Raw genomic sequence first — 12,164 nt, forward strand, 5'->3', positions numbered from 1 at the left:
CAGATGCATTCTACACACAGTCATCTTTTTAGGGCATCAGAATGAAAAAAAATCAGCAAGACAGAGCAACTGTCCAGAGTTCTAGTTTCTCTACTTGCAAACTTGGAAAAGCTTAAGCAAGCAATGGAGCCACTGAACTTCAGTTCCCTCATCTGTAAAACAGGAAAATTTCCTGGATGCATCACAGGATTTTCATGAATATGGAAGAGATATCATTTTAAATGCATTTTGAAAACTATAAATCATTATACAAACAAATGGTATTTTTACTTAGGCCCCTAAATTGCATTTGAAGACTATAAAATTAGGTAGATGAAAAATGTAGAACAATTTAACTGCTAATTTTAGAATAACAAAATGAATCAGTTTTAACTCTATCCTATTTCACTTTGTTTGTAAAAGCTTCCAACAGTAAGACATAGGAGGCCATTCTTGAATCACACCCTGAGCCAAGTCATTGCCCTAAGGATGAGAAATCCTGGACTATTCTTTTGTCTAGAAGATTAAAATGAGGCAAAGTTTGGTTTTCATGTGAAAAAAAATGTCCTAAGTATCCCTGGCCTCTTCTCCCACCATTACTCTTCCTCTTAGACATAGAATAAACACCTGATTGTTGACTTGAGGAAAAGATTATTGATCTGGGCATGTATAGCACAGGGTCTTTCTCCCTCCCTCTTTCTCCTTTAAGGCATGCCTCCAGTCTACACTTCAGTACCAATCAAACGGAACAAAGTAACACAGATTGGCAGTTTTCCAGTGTTGTCTTTGATGGATGAGAAAGTACAATTCTGGGACTTCATTCCACAAGCCCATTGCAAGTGTGCATAGGATGGGAAAATGGGGGAGGTGAGACACAGTAGGAATATAGGAGCCAAACACCAAACCAGATCTTCCAAATAACTTCTCTCAGTACTAAAGATTGCATCTTGATCTTGATTACTTGACAAGGGTTTGTCTTAACTCTCAGGTCAGGGGTAAGAGTTGGCAATTGCTGGATCTCTTCAAAACCCTTCTCCAAACTCCCCTGGTCCTATACCACATGGGGAGTCTTCGCCTTGATGTTTCAGTTCCCATGAACAGCACAGTTTGAAATGTTATTTTCCTGACCCAATACAATAAAGGCACAAACTGAAGTCATCTCTGCCATTTTCACTGTAAATTGAAATTTTCCAAAATTCAAAGTGCAGAAAATATGATACAAAGCTATGATCCTGACTATCAAAGTTTAAGTCCAGACATTTAAGTTACAGTATGATGAAAAGAGGCTTCCCTTGTGGCTCAGATGGTAAAGAGTCCACCTGCAATGCAGGAGACCTGGGCTCCATCCCTGGGTTGGGAAGACACCCTGGAGGAGAGTATGGCAACTCACTCTAGTATTATTGCCTGGAGAATTCCATAGACAGAACAGCCTGGTGGGCTACAGTCCATGGAGTCACAAAGACTTGGGCATGACTGAACAACTAAGACACATGATGAAAAGACAATGTTTTCTACATAGAAAACCCTAAAGACTCTACCAGAAAATTACTAGAGCTAATCAATGAATACAGTAAAGTTGCAGGATATAAAATTAACACACAGAAATCTCTTGCATTCCTATACACTAACAATGAGAAAACAGAAAGAGAAATTAAGGAAACAATACCATTCACCATTGCAACAAAAAGAATAAAATACTTAGGAGTATATCTACCTAAAGAAACAAAAGACCTATACATAGAAAACTATAAAACACTGATGAAAGAAATCAAAGAGGACACAAACAGATGGAGAAATATACCGTGTTCAAGGATTGGAAGAATCAATATTGTCAAAATGGCTATACTACCCAAAGCAATCTATAGATTCAATGCAATCCCTATCAAACTACCAACGGTATTTTTCACAGAACTAGAACAAATAATTTCACAATTTGTATGGAAATACAAAAAACCTCGAATAGCCAAAGTAATCCTGAGAAAGAAGAAAGGAACTGGAGGAATCAATCTGCCTGACTTCAGACTCTACTACAAAGCCACAGTCATCAAGACAGTATGGTACTGGCACAAAGACAGAAATATAGATCAATGGAACAGAATAGAAAGCCCAGAGATAAATCCACGAACCTATGGTCACCTTATCTTCGACAAAGGAGGCAAGGATATACAATGGAAAAAAGATAACGTCTTTAACAAGTGGTGCTGGGAAAACTGGTCAACCACCTGTAAAAGAATGAAACTAGAACACTTTCTAACACCATACACAAAAATAAACTCAAAATGGATTAAAGATCTAAATGTAAGACCAGAAACTATCAAACTCCTAGAGGAGAACATAGGCAAAACACTCTCCGACATAAATCACAGCAGGATCCTCTATGACCCACATCCCAGAATTTTAGAAACAAAAGCAAAAATAAACAAATGGGACCTAATGAAACTTAAAAGCTTTTGCACAACAAAGGAAACTATAAGCAAGGTGAAAAGACAGCCCTCAGATTGGGAGAAAATAATAGCAAACGAAGCAACAGACAAAGGATTAATCTCAAAAATATACAAGCAACTCCTCCAGCTCAACTCCAGAAAAATAAATGACCCAATCAAAAAATGGGCCAAAGAACTCAACAGACATTTCTCCAAGGAAGACATACAGATGGCTAACAAACACATGAAAAGATGCTCAACATCACTCATTATCAGAGAAATGCAAATCAAAACCACAATGAGGTACCATTATACGCCAGTCAGGATGGCTGCTATCCAAAAGTCTACAAGCAATAAGTGCTGGAGAGAGTGTGGAGAAAAGGGAACCCTCTTACACTGTTGGTGGGAATGCAAATTAGTACAGCCACTATGGAAAACAGTGTGGAGATTTCTTAAAAAGCTGGAAATAGAACTGCCATATGACCCAGCAATCCCACTTCTGGGCATACACACCAAGGAAACCAGATCTGAAAGAGACACGTGCACCCCAATGTTCATCACAGCACTGTTTATAATAGCCAGGACATGGAAGCAACCCAGATGCCCATCAGCAGACGAATGGCTGAGGAAGCTGTGGTACATATACACCATGGAATATTACTCAGCCATTAAAAAGAATTCATTTGAATCAGTTCTAATGAGATGGATGAAACTGGAGCCCATTATACAGAGCGAAGTAAGCCAGAAAGATAAAGACCATTACAGTATACTAACACATATATATGGACTTTAGAAAGATGGTAACGATAACCCTATATGCAAAACAGAAAAAGAGACTCAGATGTATAGAACAGACTTGTGGACTCTGGGAGAAGGCGAGGGTGGGATGTTTCAAGAGAACAGCATTGAAACATGTATATTATCTAGGGTGAAACAGATCACCAGCCCAGGTTGGATGCATGAGACAAGTGCTCAGGCCTGGTGCACTGGGAAGACCCAGAGGGATTGGGTGGAGAGGGAGGTGGGAGGGGGGACTGGGATGGGGAATACATGTAAATCCATGGCTAATTCATTTAAAATAAAAAAAATAATAAAAAATAAAAAAATAAAGAAAGGAAAGAAAAGACAATGTTTTATATCTGAAATTGTTTCAATGCTACAGTTATAGTAGTCTCATATAGAGGAATATAGCAATCCATTCCTAATCAAGAATGTTCATCTAGAAAAGATATGATAAAAACAAAAGTAATGCACAACATTAATAAAACTGATGACTTCTTTGACCCTCATTTTCCATGTGTGTATGTAGGGGGTTGTAGCAAGGATGAAACAAGTTAATAAGGAGTAAACTCATGAATAGGCACCATCAGTGCCCCATCCAGGTCCTGTTTACCAGCTGACATTTGCATCCCAGCTCTTGGGCATGTTGGCTGTAGGAATTAAGCTGCCTTCTGCCCTTGAAAATTGTCCTCAGCTGACAGGAGCCTCCTCATGGGGAAATTATGGTCAAGGACCAACTCTTTGGGGGAATAAAGACAGTCCCCCTTGCCTCAAGGTGGGGTCAACTGAGTGGTACACTTCATGCTCCAGAACTGCCTCTGGGGTCAGGCTGACGTTAGTCTACAGCTAAGATCACACCCCAGCCTGGCTTCCTCCCACACCCAACCTGGCCCTCCCTTGTTTCTATCACTCTGCTTCTCTCATAAGCACTCGTCAATAAATTACTCATGCAGAAACCCTCATCTCAGGCTCTTCTCTTAGGGACCTCGGATGCCACACAAAGGACAAGATCTGACCCCTCACGGGCACCCTATAAGGTCAGGTATCAACACTACTGAATCATCATTCATGGGTTTAGCATCCATCTGTAACTCCAGTCCAGACCTTGTCAATACTTCCTCTAATAGCGATCAACATCTGGAGATATTCCTACTGACACATAAACAAGTGATTATCAGTTACCTCAACGGGTCCCACTTGAAAGTCAATGGGGATTTGCTGCTCCCTAATTTCCTTCAGTGCCGCCATGGCAATTCGAATATCATCCAGGTCTTTAATGGGGCGATTCAGTTTCTTACTGAATTCTTCAACAAGTGTAAATATGTTTTCCATTTCACGTCTGTATTTTTGGTTACAGTGACGGCCGATGACAACCATCCAGGCCTTCGTCTCAGCAGTCAAGGTGAACTTCAGGTCAGCTATAAAACCCAAGTGTCCATGTTCAGTTTGAAAACCTTGAACCAGTATGAGGAGACCCAATGCAACTCTTCATCAATAGTAAATATTTTGCAGCCAAGAGCCCTTTAACACATGAAAAATCAAACTTGAAAAAAAAATTAGTCTTTCCTAATTATTATATGGGCTTCCCTGGCTGTTCAGTCGTAAAGAATCCACCTGCTAATGCAGGAGATGCAGGTTCAAACCCTTAGTCGGGATGATCCCCTGGAGAAGGAAATGGCAACCCACTCAGGAATTCTTGCCTGAGAAATCCCATGGACTGAGAAGCCTGGTAGGCTACAATCCATGGGGTCAAAAAAGAGTCGAACACGCGACTTAGCAACTAAACTACAACAAATTATTGCATATTCATTGATTGTATAAAGCCTGTTTTGCAATAATTGAAAACACATTCCAAAATGCCCCAAAAAAAGTACCTAAGAAAACTGCTGGAGATAAGCTTCCAATGTTTGATATTGTTATTTATTAAAAACAGTACATTTTAATTCCAAATATGAGAGACTCCTCCCTTCTCTTAATTAGCCTTTATTTTCAAGGTTTACCACCAAAGCGTCCCAAAACAGTTCAGAATAAATAATTATGCAGAAGAGAATTAAAAACAAATCTACAAATTGGCCTTGAAGCTTGAGGCCCATAAAAGGAAAGTCAATCTTTAAGAAAGCTAGAACTCTCTGGAATGCTAACCTAGGTAAAGAGACAGAACAATACTGCTGAATTTTCATGACTGACTGAAAAAAAATGAACCAACCTGTATACAGAGCGATGGCACCCACACAGATATACTCAGGCTCAGCATTAATTTCTTGCTCTAGTTTTTGGAAGTAGAGAATCTGAGATTCAAATTCAGAAAGTGAGGGGTTTTTTATAATAAACGTCATAATAGTTTCTTCTTTATCCTTTTGCCAAATGTGATCATAGCGTTTGAAGCAGTCCATGGATGTAATAACTTCCTAGAATATAAGTGACAGATTTGTGTAGAAAAGGAAGAATCAAGAACGACATCACGCTATAAATGGATATTTGCCAATTGCTAGGGGTTCCCATCAATTCATTAAAATGCTTAATTAGTGAACCGTGTGACTAGTTCACATGTGCCATAGAATTGGACCCAGATACAACAGTGAACATAGTAATCCAGGACTGGTAACAATAGAAATATCACCCTAGCCAAAAACGGAGGGAAACAGTTTTTGGGAGGGTGGGGGGGCAAGTTGAGTCCATGAAATCTCTCGTGGACAGGGCCCAGTTGATTGGGGCTGGACCTCAGGTCAAAAACCATAGCTCAAAATCATACCACAGAGAGGGTGATGCTACAGGGGAAAAAAAAAATACTCTGAGGTCACTTTCTTCCACTGCTCAGAGTTCCTCCAAGACTCTCATGGGCGAAATCCACTGGAAATCTCAAAGGAAACCCATTGATTTGTTCCCTAAGGTCAGAGCACGGGTATTAGATATAGAGAGACAAACAAATACATACAGCATCCAACTCCATTGAAATATTACATAGAATCACACAAATTGCATAAATATATTGGATAAGGATTGATACCCATACAGTATTAAGTATTTCTGTATGTTGCTACATCTTCACACCTTTCCTTTCTAAATTCCTTGTTAAGTTTTAGAGAAATCTTCATAAAGATTCTACAAACTTCCCATCATGTATGCTCCTAGGTATTCTTCAGATCAGTTCGGTTCAGTTCAGTTACTCAGTCATGTCCTACTCTTTACCACCCCATGAACTGCAGCACGCCAAGCCTCCCTGTCCATCACCAACTCCCAGAGTCCACCCAAATCCATGTCCATTGTGTCAGTGATGCCATCCAACCATCTCATCCTCTGTCGTCCCCTTCTCCTCCTGCCCTCAATCTTTGCCAGCATTTGGGTCTTTTCAAATGAGTCAGCTCTCCTTATCAGGTGGCCCAAGTATTAGAGTTTCAGCTTCAACATCAGTCCCACCAATGAACACCCAGGACTAATCTTTAGGATGGACTAGTTGGATCTCCTTGCAGTCCAAGGGACTCTCAAGAGTCTTCTCCAACACCACAGTTCAAAAGCATCAATTCTTCGGCCCTCAGCTTTCTTCATAGTCCAAATCTCACATCCATACATGACCACTGGAAACACCATAGCCTTGACTAGACGGACCTTTGTTGGCAAAGTAATGTCTCTGCTTTTTAATATGCTGTCTAGGTTGGTCATAACTTTCCTTCCAAGGAGCAAGAGTCTTTTAATTTCATGGCTACAATCACCATCTTCAGTGATTTTGGAGCCCAGAAAAATAAAGTCAGCCACTGTTTCCCCATCTATTTGCCATGAAGTGAGGGGACTGGATGTCATGATCTTAGTTAGTTTTGATCTTAGGTATTCTTCAGAGATATTATTTTCATAAAAGTGACCTTTTTCCACCATTCTTATAACTGTATGAATGGCATATAAGCTTTTTTTCTATCGGTTTTTTCATGAAAGGTCCTGTTAGCTACAAAGTGTGCTTCTGTAAGATGAACTGGCTCTCTTGCCATTGGTAAATAGGAAATGATGTCACTATAACACATTATCAGGTGTTACTTTCCCAGTACTTTGGTACTCACTGAAGCAGCAGACCACAGAGGGGCACAATGCTTTGGCCCCTTCTTTCTTTTGGGTTAATTTGGTCTCCACTTTGTTTTGAGAATGTTCTTGGCACAGTTAGACCTGATTTTTGCATATTTTATCTTTGCTTCCATAACTCAGCATTTTTAACTGTTTTCTACATCACCTTTTCCCAAGTTTCTTTCATCTTTGATAGTAAAGTTTCATACTCATTACAGTATTATTAAATGGGTTAGTATCTTACTATGATTATTACCATTTTTGTTAACTACCCTGGTTACAGAATTTCTTATGTTTTGTATGTTCCTCCCAACCCCATTTTTCTTATAACCCCTATTTTATTAAAGGTGCAACATTGCAAATCAGGCTTTTTAGGAACATATTTACTGTATTTCAGCAGAAATGCCTATCTTTCCACTTACTACTAACTTAACTCTTTACTAAGCCATATTTTCTTTTCAGATTAGCATGTTCAGATTTACTTGGTAGATAATTATATCATCTCCAAACAATTAAGATTTGTCTCCTCATTCTAATGTTTACAGCTCTTGGCAATCAACTTTTTCTACTGGCTAATATTATAATTTCAGAGTTACATAATGCATGCGAAAAAAAAATTTTAAGCTGAGAGTGAAAATGCCATTATTTGAAAGAACAGAGCATTTCCAACTGCACTCTAAATGGTCCAATTAAGTAAATTTCACCAAGTTGTACCAAACCAAGGATAGCTTTACCGCCATGCCCAACATGAAGCTAATGTGTCACTCAAAACCTCAGGCTTAATGAGTTGAGACTTCCCACCCATTAAAACGCAGAAAGGTAAGCTGGCCGCTGAGTGTCCCAACCACAACCAATCCCCTGGCATGGGCTGAGATGCAGACATACACACCCAGAATGCATTGCAACAGCATGTGGACATTCTCACAAATGGATGATGGTTTGGAGAATGAATTACAGATCATCAAGGACCCATGAATATGGGTAGAAATTCCAGAATCCCGCTCTTTCAACATCCAAGAGTTTATATTATTAAGAACATATCCTACCTAAATAAGCTTTAGACTCTCATTTATTTTATCTGAAAGTGTCTAACTTGATTAAACTGGGACTTTTGAAAGCAGAGATAACCAGAATCTAAAGGAAAATTATATGAACTACATTTGTAGGATTGATTTATTTAAGATATTTTAATTGCCAAGGTTATTTTGATTATTTGGTCCAGCTCATCTTTTCAAGTCAAGCAGCGTTATAAGTTGATGGCCAACCTTTGGATGAACTGAACATAGGTCAAGTTTACATTCTGATTCAGTTAGCTCCTATAAGAGGAAAGGGGCTGAGATCAGAAGATTTTCTGTGGTTGAGGAAAGGTCAATCACACAAAATTCAGAAGGGTCAATAGCTATAGAGGGCCACATTTAACACTGTGACCAAGTGTGCATATATACTTTCACAAACAATTTGGCCATCCTATCAATCTGCATAAAGTCCTTCAAGTTATTCTAAGTGCCAACTTTTTCTATTATTTTAAGAAAGACTAACATCTGTACATTTCCTTCATATAATAGAAAGGCAAATGTAACAAAAATGACACAGACATAAGTATTTTGGTGCCAGCAGGGTATTAATTTCAACTACTAGGCCTTACTCAGATTTTCATAATAGTGGCTGCTTACATTCAGAGAAAGTAATGACCTTTATTATTGATCTATTTTATTGTGTTTTCCACAATTACTGAGACATTTGAAAGGATCCTTCAATGCTTATTATCATCATAAAATACTCTACTTACCTTTACATTTAGTATAGAGCTTGATAAACTAAGCACTAGACAAATATTTGTTAAATTGAAGATAAAATAAATGAGAGTCTAAAACTTATTTAGGTAGGATATGTTCTTAATAATATAAACTCTTGGATGTTGAAAGAGCGGGATTCTGGAATTTCTACCCATATTCATGGGTCCTTGATGATCTGTAATTCATTCTCCAAACCATCATCCATTTGTGAGAATGTCCACATGCTGTTGCAATGCATTCTGGGTGTGTATGTCTGCATCTCAGCCCACGCCAGGGGATTGGTTGTGGTTGGGACACCAGGGCAAAATTAAATACAGGACCTTCACCATATTAAGAAAGGAAAATAGAAAGTACAGAAATGCAAAAGCTTCCAGTTCCCTCAGGAATACATTAAAATTAAAGTTAGTATTTCCTCACATGGTTACAGCAAAGACAGCTTTTCAAAACACTTTCAAACAAAAGAAGCTCATCCTATCAATGCTGAGTAATAGAAAAGATACATTTACTGAGTGACAGCTGTTCCCTCAACACTGAGAAACATTTTTAAAGAGTCAGCAGGTCTTACTGGCAATGTGAATATTTTCTTTTAAGGAGAAATTGACTTCAGAATTTTGAGTCTTTTTGACCACGAAAACAAATTTGCCTGAACATAAAAGGAAAAGTTGAGAGAAGAAGTGGTTGGAAGAAAAAAATTAACCTGAATTTATATCCATGTCCAATGCAAGTTTGTGCTGATAATATTTTCAATATTCTCAGTATTATCTCGTTTCCACATTATAATATATATAAACTTTCATCTGATATACACAAATACAAAGTTATCATCATAAAATTAGAGTGTAAATATTACTCTATTTCAAATGATACAAGTCAGTTCCAGCATCACTGACTCTTTGAAAGTAAAGTGTGACTTGGGCTTTAAGATGTATCAAATTTTTTCAACAGACTTATTTGTATTATTGATATATAAGTACATAAGTAGTTTAAGGCATGAAACAGGATACAATATAAAAAAACAGAAAAGATAGTTCTCTTTCACCTTGCAATCTGGAATGAAAAATCTTGAGTTAAACATTTGCTGAGCACATACAAGATTCCATAAGTTGCTCACTGAAGTCACAGTGCTACCAGGCTACGTGAAGGACAAGCTTTAATGCTGGACTTCACACAGGTACGTGTTGCAAAGCAAAAGAGCCTGGCTGCAGATCCGCTTGGCATACCTTTTTGGTGGAGCTGATGATTGTACTAAGCACAGAGACTAATTTTGCAATCTCTTTGTTGTCAGAAACATTCTTATAATAGTTCCTGGTTTGCACGGGAATGGGTAAGTTCACAGATGCTATCTCAAGAGTATCTAAAGGAAAAAAAAAGAGAGAGAGAAATATTTATATCAACAGTATAGAAACGTGCTTTAGAAAGATGAGTAAATTTCTATAATAGTGAAGGGGGCTTCATGGTGGCTCAGACAGTAAAGAATCTGCGGGCCGATGCAGGAGACCCATGCTCCATCCCTGGGTCAGGAAGATCCCCTGAAGAAGGAAATGGCCACCCACTCCAGTATTCTCGCCTGGGAAATCTCTTGGGTAGAGGAACCTGGTGGGCTGCAGTTCACGGGGTCACAAAGAGTCGGACACGACTGAGAGACTAACACTGTAATAGTAAGGTGAGGACTTCTGAAAGTCTTCTTTATAAAAGCAATAGAGGGGACTTCTCTGTGGTCCAGTGGTTAAGGACCCACCTTGCACTGCAAGGGACGCAGGTTCGACCTCTGGTTGGGGAAGTAATATCCCACATGCCTCGGAGCAGCTAAGCCCGTGCACTGCAACTACTGAGGCTGGGCACTCCGCCTTTATCCCCTTTGCTAACAGATTATTTTAAAGAGGGACTTGGTTCAGTGCCTTCCTCGCAGTGAGTTTATTTATCACCTCAAGGGATACGAGCACTAATTGAAAATTACACAAGCTCTGCCGTTTGCTCAGCTGCTTTGAAAGAAGTTTGAATAAATAAAGACTGCATTTATCATCTATCATTAGCAACTTGGATGTCATATACTCCCTAATATTACCTCGGATATGGGGATGACACCATCCTAATGGTAGAAAGCAAAAAGGAACTAAAGAGCCTCTTGATGAGGGTGAAAGGGGAGAGTGAAAAAGCTGACTTAAAACTTAACATTCAAAAAACTAAGATCATAGCATCCAGTCCCATTATTTCATGGCAAATAGAAGAGGGAAATGTGGAAACAGTGACAGATTTTATTTTCTTGGGCTCCAAAATCACTGCAGACAGTGACTGCAGCTATGCTTGCTCCTTGGAAGAAAAGGTGTGACAAACCTAGAAAGAACATTAAAAAGCAGAGACATCACTTTGCTGACAAAGGTCCATATAGTCAAGCTATGGCTTTTCCAATAGTTATGTATGGATGTGAGAGTGGGACCATAAAGAATGCTTTCGGATTGTGGTGCCAGAGGAGACTCTTGTGGGACTGAAAGATCAAACCAGTCAGTACTAAAGAAAAACAACCCTCAATATTCATTGGAAGAACTGATGCTGAAGCTGAAACTCCAATACTTTGGCCACCTGATGTGAAGACCCGACTCACTGGAAAAGACCCTGATGCTGGGAAAGATTGAGGGCAGGAGGAGAAGGGGACGACAGAGGGTGAGATGGTTGGATGGCATCGCCAACTCAATGGACATGAGTTTGAGCAAACTCTGGGAGATAGTGAAGGACAGGGAAGCCTGGTGTGCTGCAGTCTGTGGGGTCACAAAGAGTCGGACACAACTTAGCAACTGAACAACAGCATAAATGAAAATCATAACATATACAGCAAAAATCACATCGTCTTAGCAAAACAAGACATATAATAGGCCAAAATACAAAAGATCTCTTAAACCATGAAATATTCATTGTGATAATGACAAGCTTTTCTTTAAACTATGAGACTAAAATCCTTCTTGTCCCCCAGTATGTCTTTGATACATACATTTAAAACACACTAGTTAGGGGCTTCCCGGGTGGCTCAGTGGTAAAGAATGTGCCTGCCAGTGCAGGGGACACAGGTTCGACCCCTGGTCCAGGAAGAGCCCAAAAAACATGGGACAACTAAGCCCGTGCGCCACAACTACTGCCTCTG

The 12,164-nt window shown here is 39.2% G+C and overlaps 1 protein-coding gene across 1 annotated transcript in view; it reads right to left on the reverse strand.

Moving 5' to 3' along the window:
- Positions 1-12,164, reverse strand: part of DNAH5 (dynein axonemal heavy chain 5) — a 239,614-nt gene that overhangs the window by 183,821 nt on the left and 43,629 nt on the right. The window contains 3 exon segments of the mRNA XM_070476407.1: positions 4,365-4,600; positions 5,389-5,590; positions 10,249-10,382. Coding sequence (XP_070332508.1) covers positions 4,365-4,600; positions 5,389-5,590; positions 10,249-10,382 — 572 coding nt within the window.

This window comes from Odocoileus virginianus, chromosome 14 (assembly GCF_023699985.2).
Source record: "Odocoileus virginianus isolate 20LAN1187 ecotype Illinois chromosome 14, Ovbor_1.2, whole genome shotgun sequence".
Classification (NCBI taxonomy): Eukaryota; Metazoa; Chordata; class Mammalia; order Artiodactyla; family Cervidae; genus Odocoileus; species Odocoileus virginianus.